The sequence below is a fragment of the Macrosteles quadrilineatus genome, unplaced genomic scaffold (assembly GCF_028750875.1).
Source record: "Macrosteles quadrilineatus isolate MER2022 unplaced genomic scaffold, UCM_ALF_1.0 Scaffold_6__1_contigs__length_79288215, whole genome shotgun sequence".
Taxonomy (NCBI): domain Eukaryota; kingdom Metazoa; phylum Arthropoda; class Insecta; order Hemiptera; family Cicadellidae; genus Macrosteles; species Macrosteles quadrilineatus.
The window spans coordinates 11,059,298-11,078,343 of record NW_026542599.1 but is presented as its reverse complement, the minus strand read 5'-3'; the positions used below and the strand labels follow the sequence as shown (position 1 = coordinate 11,078,343).

General features: G+C 35.7%; 1 protein-coding gene across 1 annotated transcript in view; it reads right to left on the bottom strand.

Annotated features, from left to right (window-relative positions):
* Window positions 1-4,379: 4,379 nt before the first annotated feature.
* The window catches only part of LOC128996400 (tetratricopeptide repeat protein 37-like), a 30,492-nt gene continuing 15,825 nt past the window's right edge, over window positions 4,380-19,046 (bottom strand). The window contains exons 11-21 of the mRNA XM_054421711.1: window positions 16,697-16,864; window positions 16,285-16,369; window positions 15,879-16,017; window positions 15,149-15,336; window positions 12,421-12,637; window positions 11,851-11,981; window positions 8,306-8,432; window positions 7,552-7,705; window positions 6,488-6,662; window positions 5,152-5,352; window positions 4,380-4,709 (exon numbers count right to left, since the gene is read on the bottom strand). Coding sequence (XP_054277686.1) covers window positions 4,449-4,709; window positions 5,152-5,352; window positions 6,488-6,662; window positions 7,552-7,705; window positions 8,306-8,432; window positions 11,851-11,981; window positions 12,421-12,637; window positions 15,149-15,336; window positions 15,879-16,017; window positions 16,285-16,369; window positions 16,697-16,864 — 1,846 coding nt within the window. The 3' untranslated portion in view covers window positions 4,380-4,448. The remainder of the gene's footprint in view (window positions 4,710-5,151; window positions 5,353-6,487; window positions 6,663-7,551; window positions 7,706-8,305; window positions 8,433-11,850; window positions 11,982-12,420; window positions 12,638-15,148; window positions 15,337-15,878; window positions 16,018-16,284; window positions 16,370-16,696; window positions 16,865-19,046) is intronic.

The following is a 19,046-nucleotide window of genomic DNA, read 5'->3' as shown; positions in this document are numbered from 1 at the left end:
CTTTAAAACATTGAACACTAATATGTACCTAATAAACATACTAAATACAACTATTCTTTAAAATGTTTAGTCACTAACCAGTACAGTTATTTTGGTTTACACGTCAAATCAATGACAATAAAATAACCTGTAACAGCTGTTTTTGTTAACTGAAGCCACAAAAAGGTGTTGCTGATAACATGGGCAATTTCAAGGGCTGTAGTAGTTAAACCGGATTTTCCCAGCATTGTGACCAGCTCCAATTGATTTCTCGTGGCCAAATACCCCACACTCATAAAAAAATCAAAAATCCTCGGAAGAAGATAAAAGTTTGCCTGTACACGATGTTTTAGACTATAGGATAGGATACTCGGAGTAAATAATTCCTTATTTCTGGCAAGGGTAGAAAGAACTATACATTGTTAAATTAAGACAAAATAAACTAAATTGCCAGGGATACGGGAGTTAATAAATAACTACCGCAGTTACTTAAAGATTTTTAAATCTTACACAAATATTTTATTTTGAAATAAACATACATAAAATTAATTAAAAAATAGTTGATATATCTTAAACAATCATAAGGAAATAAAATAATCATAATTTATATCCATCAATGGAATTCAGCCTTTTCAAAAGTCATGAGCTTAAAAATATTTAGAACTTTTTAAAACAACAATAGTATTTAAAATATCACAATTTTTAGCTATTTTAAATAGCTTAGTTAAAAATATATTAAGCTATGTAATCTCAAAAGTTGCAAAATATATTTGTATTAGTACAAAATTGTATTTTTTATGAATGATACACGCATGCAGAAGGAGATTATTTACAATTATTTGATAAGGTTATTCTTTACTATAACCTATTAATTTCATATAAGATATTGAAACTTACACTCCTCGGCCTTAAATTGCATCTGCAAAAGGAGAGCAGGACATAAAAATAATACTAGGTGGAGACAATTCAAATTCAGGCCTTCATGTGTTTGGCTGTATTAACACAACAATTGCATTTTCTCTAAAAAGAAAAAAAAAGAAAATAAATAAAGGACAAAAGTACTATCTTCCTCAATAATTTAAAACTTTGAAAAAGTCTGAATAGTTTAAAAGGCTTCAAACAAATCATTATCCACACAACATTTCAGTTCATGAACAATGCATACTTTTTATCTGATTTATTTTCAATCATGAACGTTTATTTACTGTTTGTGTGTGCATTAATTTTATTTATGACAATAACAAATGTTCACCATTGAAACTGATCGGAAAAATAATAGTGACTGATGAGGATGACGGTAAAAAGTTACTTTTAAGTTAATTTGTTTTTAACTTTTTGAAATGTCATACTTGTTTATTTGTTTTGTTTTTGGTGTATTTATTTTTGTTGTTAAAAGAGAATGATATTGAGAATGGTTTAATTACTATGTAATGTTAACCTTTTGGTAATTAGCAGCATTAGTGGCATTTTTACATCATTGATTGATAGTCCAGAGTAAAAATACCCCCACCGCAGCAAACCGGCCGACTGAGCAAATTTCCATTTGCCAGTATTGATTTTTAATTATTTAAATAACATTAGGTTTAATTAGTACCTAGGTTTGCTGCTACAATGAAACTAATAAAGCGTGTTTTTAAGTAAAATATTAATTGCTTAGTGTAAGATAAATAAATTTGCCAAGTTTGATCAAAATATATCCATAAACAAGAAAACTACATTTTACAATATTCTCCATAAAATAACATGGGAATTTTAAATTTACAATTTTTAAAATTTTCTCTGTTATCAATAACCGTACAAAAACACTTTCATGTACTATTTTTTTTATCTCTTTAAAAAGGTCCAAAGAGAAATTGGGAAATTTTGTGTTTTGAGAGTCAAAAATGAGAAAAACCAATTTTTTACCCCATAAAACCCCGTTTCCATGGTCCGATGATGCTGGTTCGTGAACTCATTCAAGTTTATCCCGCCTTACACCTTTAAAACCAAATTTCATCAAAATCGGACAAAACCTCTTGGGACATCAAAATGAAAAAGTAAATCGGTCCCGGGCCTAAGTCTTTCCGTGCCACCTACGGTAAGGTAATAGCATAGATAAAACATACTCCCTTAGTAGATTTCTCATCCTAATGGAACAGCTGAAGACAATTTTATTGTTAGTTCTGTACGGTTTATGTATAGGTCGTGTTTTGTTTACAATTTGTTTCCCGTTAATACAGTAATTTAAAACCTCGTTTAACCAAATAATACGATCTAATCATAAACAATAAATTGTCCCCTAGTTATTTAACCAAACAGTAAAGCACAAATCATGAAATTAACCCTAAAATAATAGAAACAAAATTTCGTCGACACTAGCGCCCAGTGAGGCGTACATGAACTAGACATGAAAAACGAGCTTCAAAATTTACAATGGGATGAGAAGTCTACTTGTGTTGGTTAGTCTATGGTAATAGCTACTTCTTTATAGGGAAATTTGCTAAAAGCACACTAACTTTAACAAACTAATGAAAAAAAATCTGAATCTAGAAACAATCTCGTTTGGAATCAAAAATTCAATAAAAACTAGGTGAAACCCGTCGAAATCGACGGTTACTGTCAAGGCTTACGCTAATTCATCCACGGAGAGTTATGTGTAGTGGAATATACTTGAAGTGAAGTTTGTTTTTATTCTTGGACTGTTAGGGACCTCCTCGTTTATATGGCTGTGCTTCTTCATTGGCAACAAATAATGCAAAGGACACAGCAATGCGGCATTTCCAAAAAGCAAAAAAATACTGAAAATTGGCTTTTATGTAAATATTGACGTTTACATACATTGTTAAACAACGTAATAAAAGATTATGTGATCTGGTTTAAAAAGAATAGGCTATGACCTTTCTGTCATGGCAGTAGCTGCTTAAATAGTATTTACTCTTTGTGCCTTTTTTACAGACAAAATGTCGTGTTATTTTCCAATTAAATATTTAGATTACCCCATGTTATTCTTATGGGAGAAAACCCAACTTTGATGGAAGATTCTGCCGAATCTAATTAAAATATCAAAAAACTAAAAACACTTTGCAAAACAACAGATCAGGGCAATTCTTTTGACACTTTAATCATCAAAATCGGTCCAAAAATAAGGGAGGAGTTCTGATTACAAAAATCTGCTTAGCGTATTATATATATATACTAGCTGACCCGGCGAACTTCGTATCGCCTAAGTTATAGGTTTCCCCTAAGACAGACCGATGGAAAGAAAGTACCGTTACGTTTAATTTTCAAGATGATCTCGTTCGCATCGCTCAATCACGTCCTGGTTGAAGTTCGTTCGCTACGCTCACTCACCTTTGGGTTGGAGCTCGTTCGCTACGCTCACTCACCTTTAGGTTGGAGCTCGTTCGCTGCGCTCACTCACCTTTGGGTTGGAGCTCGTTCGCTACGCTCACTCACCTTTAGGTTGGAGCTCGTTCGCTGCGCTCACTTGCCTTCAGGTTAGCTCGTTCGCTACGCTCACTCGCCTCCAGGTTGAAGTTCGTTCACTACGCTCACTCACCTTTTGGTTGCAAATTAGCTGTTGTCATAAATGTAAAAGAAATAATAGTGCTGCACCCTGTTGGTAATCCTTGTAACTTTAATGCTAGAGAACATCATAGAACAGAACCAACTTGTTTAATTGAAACAGCTGTTAAGATTCATTAATTCCATTTCTCATAAGGTTAACATGGGAAACTCCAGAGCCACTGGGGCGGAGCCCTTTTAAGAATTTCGAAACGGGAAATAGTTTACGTCCGATTCGCATACCTACAGAATTTACACACCAAATTTCATAACGATCGGTGAAGTCGTTCCGGAGGAGTTTGCTGACAAACACTGTGACACGAGAATTTTATATATTAGATATAGAAGATTCTTTGAACTTCAGGCATTTTCCGATCTTCCAACAAAACTGTTTAACTTGGTCTTAACCTACTGAATATAACTAACATTAATATTTACTCCCAAAAAGCTAATAAGTTTCTTTTTATAAACAGCTGTTTTTGTTTTTAAATTTGTTCCATGTATTTCTTATGAGGAAAACCCGACATTTAAGAGGGTCTCACGCCCTTAAGAGTATAAATTTCAAAATTCTGAAACCTTATTGCAAAACTACATATTGAGACGAATCTTTTGACTCCTTAAACGTTGAAATTAGTCCACAAATAAGGGAGGAGTTGCGTTAACAAAATACGGCTTCACGTATTATATATATAGATTTTTTGTAATAATTTAAAACACACTGAATAGAATATTTAATCAAGTTGGATCAAATTAATTTGTGTTTTAATAAAAAAAGATTAATATTTAACTTTATCACATTACACAAGACATTGATAATTGATAAATAATAAAAAAAAAAACTTTGAACAATCCTCAGGAACAAATTACATTAAATTAAGATTTATAAAAAAGTTAAAAAAATCTTATATCAAAACCATATTTGGATTTCAACTTGAAGCAGAAATTGCGAGTTTCCGTTCAAAGTTGCTCATCCACTTAGCGAGTGGACGTTCAAGCTCGGTGTTTTGTCGTGCGTGTGAGATGATTGGTCGTAGCGGAGTGTCGAGGCGCGCAGCGCAGCAAGACGCAGCCAAGACAGCCCAGGCCTCGCCAATGTGAGGGTATAAGTGGACGGCTCGCTTACTTGCGACAAGAGCTCTGGGAACGTCCCCTCCTTGCAGATAGCTTAAACTGACCAACGCCATCACCTACAAAAGGTATTAAATTTTGTAGTCAAATGAACCTCTTCATATTCTCTTATCTGTTCTATTGTGTCCTACCTTCACATCCTGGGGCAATAGACTCTAGTCCAATAAACACTATCACAATTTCCTTTACAAAACTCAATTTTCAAAGGAACTCTCTCCTTCTAAATGTCCTAACCAACTCAGTCTAGCTTTTCTACTCTACCTTTCAAACCCTCAACTATCCCTCTTCCTCAATCTTAACTCTTACTACTTCCAGAATTATCAATATCAATTCTCTAAAACACCAATGCACAATTGTGTCCGTATTAGCTGAATAGGAAGGCAAGTGTAAAATGGAGTCAGATAATCTGTGTAGCGTTGTAACTGACTAAGATCAGCTGTTTCATTAGTCATCATGTATTAAAAGCCCAATGATCAGGCACAGCTGGGGGTTGTATCTTACCTTAGACACGTCCATGTAGGAGTGACCGAGTGTGATGGCGGTTTGAGCGCACCGCGCGGCACCACTCAACCTGCGCAGAGGGTCAGCACTAACACTGTGCTTCTGTAGTATCAGAAGTGTGAGATGCAGCCATAACGCAGGTTGCTGAGGCTGCTGATGGAGAGCCTTACTCATACTGCTCACCGAGCCAGCAACGTCACCCTGTGGACCAAGAGTTGAGTTTGAACATCTAACGTTGCTCATAGGAACGAAAAAGTATCCAAAACAAAAATAATGGACGACAGTTTCATAACAATATGTCTGGGTAAGTGGTTTTAGTGCTTGCCTTCAAATCTGAAGGTCGCTTGTTCAATTCCAGGCAAGATTGTTACCAGACCCAGATGCCAGATGAGAATTATCAAGGAGAACCAAATCAAAACTCTACAGTAGACTCCCTCTTATCCGGTCACCTTTTAACTGGAGATCAGTTTAACCGGACTACACTCGGCGGATATGACATCTCTTTAACCGGACAATTTTCATCAGCACATTGGTTTAAACGGACTAGATTGGCAGGAAGTGGGCAGTACTGAAACGACTGTTCTCGTGGAAAGATTTGAGACCAGTGATCACGTGTCTAAATACAATGCTCTCCTAAAATTTAAGTTGAATATCACAGTAAACAGCCCGTTTTAACAAGTTTTTGGGGACGTTGGTTTAACCGGAAAACGCGTTATCCGGACTGGCCTTGGTCCCAAGGAGTCCGGATAAGAGGGTGTCTACTGTATGTTATCTAACAAAAAGTTGACGATAGATAGTGGACAGTTTCCCTTACAAAAAACAAAAAAGTATAGAAACATTGAAAAAATCATCAAAAAGTAATGAACACGACTATTTATATCCAATAATGTATTGTTTAGCCCCTTACTCGCAACTGGATTTATTGCTTTTAAACAGTTGACTCATCTTGTAATACAGTGTTCACAATTTTCTTCTTTCATTTAACAAGAACAGGATATTTAAAAAGAGTCCACACTAACTAAATTATTGTCAATTTGCACACATTAAAATCCAGTAAAATCCTACAAACAAAGGCAGCTTATAATCTGCAGTCCAGATTTTTTTCGCTAACCAGCAAATAACTTGTGCACAAGTTACATAGAACATTAACCAAGCCACCATGAAGACAAACAATAGCACTCAGTAATTTCAATAGTTTGATATCTCAAACTCTGCACCTTACCAGTCTGTATTACACAATTTTTTTGGATTGTACTGTAGTAGAAAAACAAAATTCCTACTTTGTTGTCACTACTCTCGATAATTTACACCAACGCAAGCTTCTCAAACATATTACCTGAATAAACTTGATGTAAGCTTGAAACAGAGCAACATGTGAAGTATAATGCTCTTCGTTCTGGTATTTGAGCATTTCCTTCAGCATCAACTTGCTCAATTCCATGTCTCCTTTGAGCATTCCCAGGGAACAAGCGGCAAACAATCCATATACAGATTGTGGCTTTAATTGATTACTGGAAAAGATAGGACATACATTAGTTGAATTTGTCTATAAGCCCAAGGTAATAAAAGTAGTTTTTGTATATTTTATTAAATATAAAAGATTAATTTTAATGAGAAAACTAATAAAATACAAAACCATTGTTTTGTTAAATAATATTTAAAAAATAGATACATAAACCACTTGCTGGAGCTCAAACCAAAAATTTTTTCTAGTGGTAGTTTTTTTTATTAGAGTACAACTAAATAATCATTTTGTGATTGCTAACCCTATGAACTATAAACACCAGTGATTCAATAATTTCATTATACAGTAAACCTTTAATAGTTTGACACTCCTTGTAGTTCGACACGGGCTGAGGCTACCCGTCTAAACATTAGCAATCAATATTTTGTTTTGACACATACGCTGGTCAATGACCGGGACCAGTTCTTTCCAGTTATCAGAGTGAAAAACAATCGAAGATCACAAAATATTTTGTCAAGTGATATTTAATGGTTACTATTGTGATGGAAGTTGACTTGAACATTAATTTATCTATTATTGACTTGAGACTAATGAACAGTGAAATTGTTAAGTTTTTAGTATTCAATAAATTCGGGTGATTTCTATATAAAACTTTTTCGATAGTTAGACACCCCTTAGGTCAGAAAGTGTTGAACTATCGAGGTTCTACTGTACCTATTTTGATAAAGTTTTCCCCTCAACTTATGGTCAAAAAATCTAGGTTATCAGATCTAAAAGTATACTGCACATTACCCCCAGATTTCTTTTAACTTCATCCACTTCACAGTGCATGTTTTTATTACACCACAATTCTCCGATCATAGTTTCAATTTTTCTTTTTACTGCAACTAGCCTACGAGTAATAAAGGAATTAGGGAGCATCACAGCTTGCTTACCCTTGAAGCAGCAAAGCTTTAGCTTTGTCAGGCCCGGCCAGTTTGTAGACGACAGCCGCCAGCGCGACATGTAAATGTGCCTTGGTCTCGTCGTCCGCAGCCCACCAGTTCAGTGCAGCTTCGTACGCCTCATAAGCCTCCTGGTATTGCTTGCCTGGACAAACAAACGCACAACTGGATATACGAGTATTTATGTTGTTTAAGGGATTATTGCAGACATTGAACGTTTTTCCCAATACAGGTAAAAACGTTCAATGTTTTGGATTCAAAAATCTGACCCCGCTCTCTAAGGTGGAAAAAGTATATAAAATAACAAGATTAGAACACACAGTATAGTAATTACTAATCAGAACAAGAAAAAGTCCTTAATTAGATAAAATTTCTTTCAGTTTGGATTGCAAAGTTAACATTTTATTATTTCCTTATTTTATTGTTACCCTAACCAGGCAATTTCATGTTTAGGTTTTGAGATATGGGATTTGATTTTTTAATCCCCTTCCCCAGTGTAATTTTTATTAATTTTTAATAAACATTGCTGCAAAATGCCAGAAAACCAACCCACACCACATACAAAATGACTACCAGGAGGTTCGGTTTCATTTTTCAGATTCAAAATTTCTGGTTTCAACCATCCTAGGAGGTTCAGTTTTTAACCAAATTGCTACTTTTTCTCAGGATGAATCGGCAACATTCAGATTACTAAGGGAGTACCGAAGCCACTCGGCTACCCAGCAACTGAGGGCTTGACACCTACCTTTGTAAAGAGCTAGGGAAAGACCACACTGAGAATGAATGTCGAACTTGCCAATTCCTCGGTAAACCTGCACTGCATCTTCCGTCTTGCCAGCCTTGAGTAGTACTCGGGCAAAGTTAGCCATCACCTAAAGAACAAACAGGGACCAGATAGGGTGATTGATACAAATTATTACCGAGGAAAGAACAAAAGCCATACTATCTTGACACAAAAAAATCTGGATAGTGTCCCACAACTTTGTCTCAAAGGTGCAAGCGTCTGCGTAGGCAGTCATATCAAGCCTTGCAAAAAGTGGACTGTATTCATGTTTATAAAAGTATTCAAAAATGTTTCAATAAAAGTAAGAAGTATTAAAGACACCTTGAAAACAAAATTAAAATATTTCCTTCACAAGAGGCCTTACTATTCTGATAAAGAATTATTCAATTATTAGGGCAACAAGAAAAATGAAGACCCATCAAAGATTTCCAAATATCACGTAAGTAAGGGTATAAATACCCGGGAGAGGATAGGATACTATGAGGCCAAAGGAAATACTGTATACTAGAGGTGTGCGGATATCCGAAAAATCGGGTCGGATTCGGTTCGGTTCGGATATCCGTATCCGAACCGGGCCCAAATTCGATATCCGACACTATCCGTTATATATCCGACTTTTTCGGATAGACAATATATTTTGACGTTTTGGACAGAAAACTAAATCTCCATAGCCACCATTAGTTTCCCAGGACAAAATTACAGCAATACGTTTCCAACGACCTAACAGCAAACGGCAAAGAAGCCGTATTATGCAATACTGATAACTAGTTTAGTCGTTATCGGCTGTTTTGCTTTACAATTAGATTCGTCTGGAACGAACAGACATAAAGCAGAAAAGAACTACCATGGTCAAATGAAAGTCAACTCGTTTCCCGAAAAAAAGTCAGAATAGAAACAATAGAAAGGCAACACAATAGAAGGGTGGGAGGGGTTGGGCAATGACCTCGAAAGGAGCGCGGGTCGAGTCAAGTAGGACCGGAGGGGGAAGGGGTGGGTAAGACCTTGAAGCTATATATAGACTTGCACTACTTCCCTAAACCTAAAGGACTGGCTGGCGAGTGGTATTCCATTCACAGGACAAGATACGTTGTTTTTTGGGTATTCATTGCCCGGTTTGACTTTTGATTGTTTTACTGTGTAGAAACTTTGAATAATAAAAAATATAGTTACCACGATTATTTAGCATTGATTGTGTACATATTAAATGATTAAACTAACGGGACCATGGATATATACAAACTTTTGTCGTGATTTTAATTTCAACATCAAAATACAACATTGCACAATCGTGATATTTTAGGTCATTGACCTTTATAATGCATCCGGTATTGCTGTTTCAGAAGCGAAGCACGTTGATAAATTATAAATTGATATTCCCGTAGTTAAAAAGAATTATTTTATAAACCTATAAAACAAAATCATAAAATCTTACATAAAGATAACAATAAAAAAGGGTATAAAGATAACAACGTCGTTATTCTTTCTCTTTGTTCTTCTATTTCTTGGGTTTCCCTTCATCACGCATTCAACAAGTTGCCATGGTTACTAATCACCCATGTCGTTATCAGCTTTTGTGACATAGCGCACAGCAGGGGGGTAAAACTTGACGAAAATCGGTTAATTTTTACCTATTATTTAATTACCAATGAATGTACTACTTCATTGGTATTTGGTACTGTATTAATAATCGGTCAAAATGGCCGATTTTTGTCAAATTTTACACCAAATTTATTGAAATTTCAAGGTGAATATTATTAAAACAATTATTACCAATTATTTGTATTCATTTAAAAGATTGATTTGTGGTATTGGGTTCCCCACTGAGTGCAGCCGAGCGGCACTAATGAGGGTCGGACCTTCTTGGGGGTGAACAATAGACGGCTTATCAGACCCTCCCCCCCCCCCCCCCCCCCCGTGGTCTGGAGAAAGCTTGTAAACAAACTATTGCACAAGTGTCACTTGACATTGGGCTGCTTCAACTATAATTTTGTCAAATTAACTTTGATGTTTCAAAATCAAAAACAATAATTTGGGACCATACTGCTTAACAATAATGGACTGCAATTATTGTTGAACATACAATCCATTTTTAACAAACTAAGATTATATGATTCAAATACAATTATAAAAATTATCTTCGTATTTTACTTGGGGTAATGAAGTTATGTAGGCTAGTGTAATTCTCGGTTCATCAAGGTTCTACTGAATTATGTTTGGCAGTGAATAAGTGTAGAATGCAATTTATAAATTCAGGGATACACAGTTATAAAGTCTAATTTAATTGCCCAACATCAAATCGTGAGCTAGAGCCCATCTTAGTGCATTAGTGATGTTTTCTAAACTTGGCAAAATGCCACTTAAGGCCAATAATCCGTTCCAAAAACGTAAGGAAATACAATGTGAAAATAAACTTGAGATCGAACTCCTTGGCTTGTGAGAACCAGGAAACAAGATAAAACATAACCTCAAGTAAACAAGCCCAAACGTTTGACATCAGTCCTGCTGAGCTAAGGTGTTGTGTGAAGATTTCGGCTGCTAGTGTACTTAATTCAAGCAACCAACTTTTGAAAATAAATGTTGTGAATTGTGATTTTCAAGAAAGAGAAAACTGTGGACTTGGCTAATTTGAAATTCTATAGTTCAAAATCATCATTTAAGTTTATTTACACAGCTTTATATTGTTTTATAGTTTAAAAATACATATGCAGATTATTATTAACCACGCCGAACTATCCGAATCCGAAAATATCCGAATCCGAACCTCCCAATATCCGATCCGATCCGAACCGAGCCTCAATTATCCGATCCGAATCCGATCCGAAATGAAATTTCACTATCCGCACACCTCTACGTATACCAGAATCAGGAAATACTGTATACCAGAATCAGGAAATACTGTATACCAGAATCCTGCTAATATGAATGTCCAGCTATTCCAAACAACATGTTGGGGGAAAACTTCACTAGAGGTATTTGAATTTTAAATAAAGTTTGTGATCTGAGATACTAACAAGGGTATCCAACTGACCTATTAATGGGGAAACCCAAGGACTTTACAAGAATTCAGAGTCTGTACAATGTAATTGAATTGTGGATCCTGTGATAATTGCTAATAGCCTATGGACGACAGTCTTTTAGTGAAGTCTTCCATTGTTCTCTTTAAGTTTGTAGTGTAGTTAGATGAATGTGATCATGAGAGATGATCAATGGGTCGCTGTGATGACGGAAAAAGATCACGATGTTGCAATGATTGTGGGGAAAATACAAGACCATTAACCATCATAAAAGTAAAATGTTTGATTATTCACCCAATTTTTCTGAAGTAAACCAAACAGGGTGTGGTTTTTAGACCCTATGAACTGAGTTAAGTTGTGGTGCTACAAGTGAAAATTCGAAGTCCCAAAAATCCACCCCACAAAAAATATTGAAAAATCAAGCTTAACTTTACAAAACATGTCTAGGAAGTCTGACTTTACACTTACAAAATCAAACTATGTATACATTACCTTATCCTTGTGGTCAGCCGAGACATGTTTCACAGCTCTACTGAGTGCTTGGACAGCAGGACCATACAAGCCTTGTCTCTCCAACAGACAGCCTAGCATGTTTAGTCCGCAAGCATCGTTCTCTACTTCATCTGCAATCATTATTGCAATCTCAGGGATAAGCCTCACCTCAATATTGTGAACTGAGAGTTAGGGTCGGGTTTTAAAGACATCGTACAGTTATCAGTACCTCCTGCAATTTTGAAATTGAAACTAAATATCAAATCTCTAATTGAAATACTTTAAGATTATATTATACCCATTTATTATGAACTAATGTAAAAATAATTTTCACAAAAATCTGAATAAAGGCAGCTGGCTTAGCTTAGGAAAGTCAAAGTAGGCCATAGCACACAGAATACACGCAATATTTCTTTCCCTGGGTCTACACTTGACAAGGGACAAAATATTGTGTGTTTTCTGTGTGTCCTATAGCCTACATGTACTTGTTTTAAAGCAAGCTAGCTGCTAACCACTTAAGTTCACAATCTTGGCCTGGAGTGTACCATTTGTCAGATATAAACTACTTACCTGTAGCCCACGTGAGAACGTCAACAGCAAGAGGCACGGCGTGCATCTTCTCAATGAAGTACATAGAGTTACGATCCTTCTTGTACTCCCTGTTCTGCAGAATACGACACACATGTTCTGCGTAGCCCACACAAGACTCTGCGTTGAATCCGAGCTGCGTAGTGTGGCGAAACAGCTCGTTCGTCTCTTGGTGCTTCACATCTTCTGCTATCAGCGCCTTTAAACAACGCAAATAAACGTCTGTCATGATCACCGAGACTGCTTGGAAAATACCTAAGCATAAAGGCCAGGGTGAGTAGATAGCTCGGTTGGTAGCATGACGGATCAGGTGTTAATAACTACAGTGGCTGATTAAATTGCATTTTGTATTGTAGAATTGTATGTGGAAGATTTTGACGTGGAACACTCCTTACAAGTTGGAGACTATAAATTCAAAAGGACTGCAGAGTTTAAGTCGTCGCCCTTGACCATAGACCAAGGAAATAAAGAAGAAGTAGAGATAAACGCCAGATAATTACTGGGGAATAAATGCTATTGGGACCTTAAATCACTGCTAAAAAGTACACTTTTATTTGTCAATACAAGGAGGAACCAAATCAAAACTCTATATAAAACTATAATACAGCCAATAGCACTGTACGGATCTGAAACCTGGGCATTGGCAAAGAATAACAAAAAGAAAATACTGTAATTGTGTTTGAAAATAAAATACTAAGAACTATCTACGGTCCCATCAACAAAAATTGGGTGTGGAGAATCAGAACAAACAGAGAATCAAAGAACGGTCTATACAAACTCAGACATAATAGCACAAATAAAAAGTAGAAGACTGAGATGGGCTTGTCAAGTGAAGAGAAGAGATAAGGGTTCTACAGTCAACGGTTCTACGCTAGGAATGGTGTCTGAAAATCTCCCTCTGGGAAGATATCCACTAGGACGACCTCGGCTAAGATGACAGAACCAGGTGTGAAGAGACATAGGGAAGGTAAGAGCATAGACAGAATGGAAGACAGAGATAGGTGGAGACTTGTTGTTAGTGAGGCCAAAAAGCTATTGAGGTTTGAGTGGTCACACAGGTAAGGTAAGGTAGAATTGTATTTATGTCTAGCTTTCAGGGTGTCTACTACATTCTGGATAAAAAATTCATGGACAATTCCCGTACATTTAAGGACACTTTGCCGTAACCTTTGTCAATGTCATTAGGCCTACCGAATAATTTTCCTGATTTGTCAAACTGTTTTAATCTTGTTAATCACTGTAGTTGTACCAGAGAGAAAAGTAAATAATAATAGATAAGAGTTAAAAATTACAAAATAGAAATTTTATTGAAAGTAAACAAACATAGGCCTACCTATACTTTAGGTAAAGCTTTTATCACAGACAATATAATACTTTACTTTTATAGTGTAACAGAGAAACGCAATCATTGTCTCCTGCGATAGCGACAAATATCTCCATCCGTCACGTAAACTTCATAACATAGCTTATCCGATCCAGGCGGATTAATTTGGCATGATTCGCCCTGGCACAACGTTAGGTTCTCGACTACTTTTGAAAAAAAAATCTTTAATGCATATTGTTACTCAATTCTTAGTACAAAATCAAGGTATGGTAAGCGGCTATTAATAAGCAATAAGCACAGAGTAAGATTATTGTATTTTCATTTGTAAAGTTAATATCGACACATAGCAATCATTAGTTGTTTATCTTAGGCTCAATTACATTTTCTTAATATATTTTACAGCTCTTTCAAGAATCAAAATACCCAGGCATAAACCTAATTATTTAGGAGGGCCTATATAAACTGAGAGAGAGAGAGAGAGAGGGAGAGAGAGAGAGAGAGAGAGAGAACTTTATTCGCTGGTTTAGTTACAGTACTAGTATTACATTGCTGAGTAACAAACAATGAGGTTATAATAGCAGCAAAGTTACTATCATCATTCTAGTTCATAAGATTTTGATTGCTTAAAGCATACAACTCAATAAATAAATATATGGGAAACAAAAAACATTGAAACCTGAATAGCCAACAATATAAGACAAAGATACAGAAAATGCAATGACATAATTTGAAACCAAGCAGGCCTACATAGTGATAAAACATTAATGCTTGTGGTTTTGTCAATTGAAAGATAAAATATGTCCATAAAAAAGGGGTTAACTTACATAATAAGACTGTAGATTATTTACATGTTTAATATGAAACCATAAACAGTTTTATGGCACTAGGCACTGGCCACGGCAAATTGAATCTTCAAGCCGAAAGTACAAGTAAGAAGTGAAATTTAACAGCCATTATAAAGCTATTATTTTCACGATAAAATAGGTTTGGGATCTAATAATAATTACCCTAGTAATAAAAAAAGAAGTTGTAAAGGAATAAAAGTGATACAACTTTTATGAGCTAGCTGCTGAGTCAACAGTTCTTGGAAGTACTTGACTTGACACGATTGTCGTGATAAAATATTAATGGGTTTGAGATTGTTAATGGGATTTTTATTGCATAATTACTCTAGTAATAAATTATGAAAATGTAAACAAACATCTGATAAACCTTTTATGTGCTCCTAACCAACTAGCGATCAATAAAATTATGGCCCATTAAAAATTTAAGGACATTGTCTGGCATTTAAGGACAATTCCCGTACATTTCATGGCCAGTAAAAATTTAAGTACAATTCCCGGTTTTCCCGGATTTCCCGGTTGGTAGACACCCTGGCTTTGTTACCTGTCCCAGCCAGCTAGGGCAGTACTCAGGGTCGGTCCGCTGGCCAGCTCCAAACGCCATGTTGGCCAGCTGAGCCCGGCCCAGCGTGAGATACAAGGCGCCCAGGTTGGCCCACGGAACTGCCACGGACTCATCGGCCATCGTAGCTTTGATGAATGCATGCTGAGCCAAGCGGTAGTTCTTCACCTCTACAAAACGCAATCATGTAAAGTGAAGTAGTCAGTGGGCAACAATGTATTATATCTAGATAATATTAAAGTAGGGCCCGATTATCTGACCTAAAACGCGCCGCATAAAGTCAAATAGCATAGACAGTAATAAAATACCCCCGCTGCATCAAACCTGCTAACTAGGCAAACTTCAATTTGTCTGATAACAAAACTATTCTCATTAACAAGACATATTTATTCCCCATTTAAATAGCATTATATTTTAATGAGTACTTCTCCATAAGAAATTACATGGGAATTTTGAATGTAGTGCAGTTTTTTGAAATTTTCTTTGTAACCTTTGATTGTACAACATTTTTTCAATGCTATACAAGACGAATGAAAATTAGGCATTTACATGTTATAAGGGTAAAAATTTTATAAAAAAACAATTTTTGAAAAACTTTAAAACAACATAACAGCCTCTTCCTAAGACCCGATCTTACCTGTTCGGCAAACCACTGTTCACATATACATACATAAAATTACTCGACCACATAAAAAAAACAATCACAATTTACCTGGCAACGCTGCAATGACTCCAAGAAGGTTCCAGTGTTCCCAACCACGCGGATTGCACTTTACCGCTTCTCTTACTGCTGCTGACGCTTTCTGACACAGAGTCTTCCTGTCGTCTGTTCCGACCGGAGTTAACATAGCCTGAGGAAAAGAAAATATTTTCATTCCGTACAAAATAATATAAGTGAACTTGTGGAATTATAAAAAAAACTACGAAGAGAGTGATATTAGCAGTTTAAATACATGTGATCTCTTTTAAACCCTAGATATCGTGTAAAAAAGTTCAAACACATCCTTTCAAATACTGTATAGAATAACCTGGTAATAAAAAATTTGAAGATCCAACATCGGTCTAAGGGTATTATTTCTACACTAGTGTCAATGTCAAAGAATGATTTCAATACATACCTGATAACGATAGTTAAGAGCAAGACAATGCCAAACTCTGGCTGTGTTAGCGTTTTTGATCAGCTTTAGACTGCGACAAAAGAATCTGAAATAATAGAAAAACCTTCAATCATTAGACTAACACAAACTATCATAAACAATCAAATCAATCTAGTAAGGGTTTTCTCTGTCACATCCCTTTCCAGCTTAGTTCGGGATCAGCTACAACATACCGTGGTGAGGAATAGTGTGGTTACTTCATGTATCTTTGTTACTGACTAACACCACCTGTTTATTTATGACTTTCCCCAGTATTGAACTGGCAGACTTGTCATTACTAGATCAACATGTCTGCTCATCTATCCAGCTTGATTGTTTCAGTTACAACTTGGTAACTCAACTGGTCTAATGGGTATATCTACTATCTACTCACCGAGCCCCCAACTCCAACAGTTGCAACCCTTGGAGAGTCTTGACTTTAGGAGAGAGAACTTCCGGCAGCGAGAGAGAGTTCCAAGACCCAGGCAAGATGGCTACCGTAGTCATACACTCGGCTGCCAGCTGCCATAGACAAGCTATGTCTGGTCTCTCTTGGATGGCACTGGGAATAACACTGTTGTTTAGTGTAATTAAAGTGTTTGTTACATATATTTTGTATCTATACTTTGATTTGAATGTAAATAATTTATCGTTCTCATATTATACATAGATCCTAGTCTTTTTACAACAGATAGAACCCTGCTTTTTATCTTCTGAGCCGATTCATTCTACAACTTCCCCCTGTGTAAGGCCAATGTGCCAATAAACAGACTCTACCAGACTCTACCATCCGTGAAAATTTCTCACCCAAACTTGGACGGCAGGGTGAGGACTGTATCATGCAGTTGGCATCAATAGTTCATATCACATAGAAGGTGTAAGAGGCAGCTCCCTCTTACATAGGCTATCTTATTAGTATTAGTTCAAGTTGTTGAATGTAATTTTATTTTTATATAATATGTTTGCTGTTACTTGTTCTGTATTTAATTTAATTTATGTTGGTAACAGCTGATCATGTGTAAATAGTTAGGATTGTTTTTATTGTAATGAGAATTGTTGAATAAGTTATGTTTGAGTAAAAATGTTGTGTGTGTACTTCAGTAAAATAAAAGATAATTATTGTAACAGTAAAACCTTAGGTGTTAGTAATTTACTTTCACTTAAGTCAACAGGTTATGGGCCCAGAAAAATTCATTAATTCAACCATAACTGTAAAAACAAGAAGTAATCTTCTAGTAAAACCCCAAGAGTTAAAGTGTAGTGAAGGTGAGTGAAAAAGTAAAAGTAAGACTAACAATGGCATCAGTAAAAGAAGATGATTTCGTAGAAAAACTCAAAGGAGTTGAAACTTTTCCATTGTGGAAATTTCAGATTAAAATAATATTTCAATCCAGTGATTTGATGAGTATTGTTGATGGTTCTGAGAAACTTGAAGATATGGGCGATGGAAAGAAGAAGGCTGATTGGATTAAAAGAGATGCCAAGGCTCAGAAGTGTATAGTTAGTTCTATTGAGAAGGGACCGATGTTACATATCATTAACTGTGAAAACTCAAGAGAAATGTTTTTGAAGCTGTGTTATATTTATGAAAGAGACTCAGAGCAGCAGAAGTACTCGTTATTACAAGAATTCTTTAACCTCAGGTATGAGCCTAATTCTGATATAAGTTCTCACACAAGTAGAATTGAAAACATAGCACACAGACTAAAAACTTTAAAACAAGATATTGATGAAAAAATGATAATATAAAAAATTCTTGTCAGTCTGCCAGATAGATTTAAGTATTTTGTAACTGCCTGGGAATCAATGCCCAATGAAGAAAAGACATTGGCAAATCTAACAGCGAGACTGTTAGCAGAAGAGTCAAGAAGTGAGTTAAAGGAGGTAAGCCTAGAGAAAAATCTTGCATTCCAAGTTGTTTGTCACAACTGTAAAATTCCAGGCCATAAAGCAAAATACTGCAAGAAACCTACACACAATTGGGCTAACTCTGATAATGAAAGGCGATGTTTTAAATGCAATGCTGTTGGTCATCTAGCAAACACCTGTGGAAATGTAAAAAAATTTGTTAACAAGTTTGAAAAAAGAAATGTAAAGCCAAATTTATTTTGTAATATATGTAAAAAGTCAAATCATAATGAAAAAAATTGTTACTTTAGAAAAAGCCAGAACCTAAATGTCGCTAGTAAAACTGTGTCATTTTTGTCGTATGATGATGGACAAAATGTTCGGGGTAATAGTGGGACTGTAAACTTTGTATCTGAATGGGTTGTTGATTCAGGCACATCTTCACATATAAAAAATTGTGCAGATTTGTTAAGTAATAAACAAAATATTTCTTCTGAAATATATGTTGCTAAGAAAAATCAAACCATGTTAGCTTCAACGAGTGGAACTGTAAAATTCAAAGAATGTATCCTGAATAATGTGCTATATGTTCCTGAACTCAGTGAAAACTTGTTGTCTGTTTCTGCAATAACTAATAATGGTGGTGAGGTTACTTTCTCTGAAAATACAACAGAGAATGACCAGAAAGGAGACAAAAATGAAAATGATAAGAAAGAAGACAAAAATGAAAATGACCAGAAAGAAGACGAAAATGAAAATGAAGATATTGAGAGTGCAGATAATCTAAGTGAGATAAGTAATAATGAAGTAGAGTTTGAGTTGGTTTCAGACAAAAATGAAATCAATGAAGAACAGCCAAGTTTAAGTAATACTGATACTACACAAAGCATCAAACT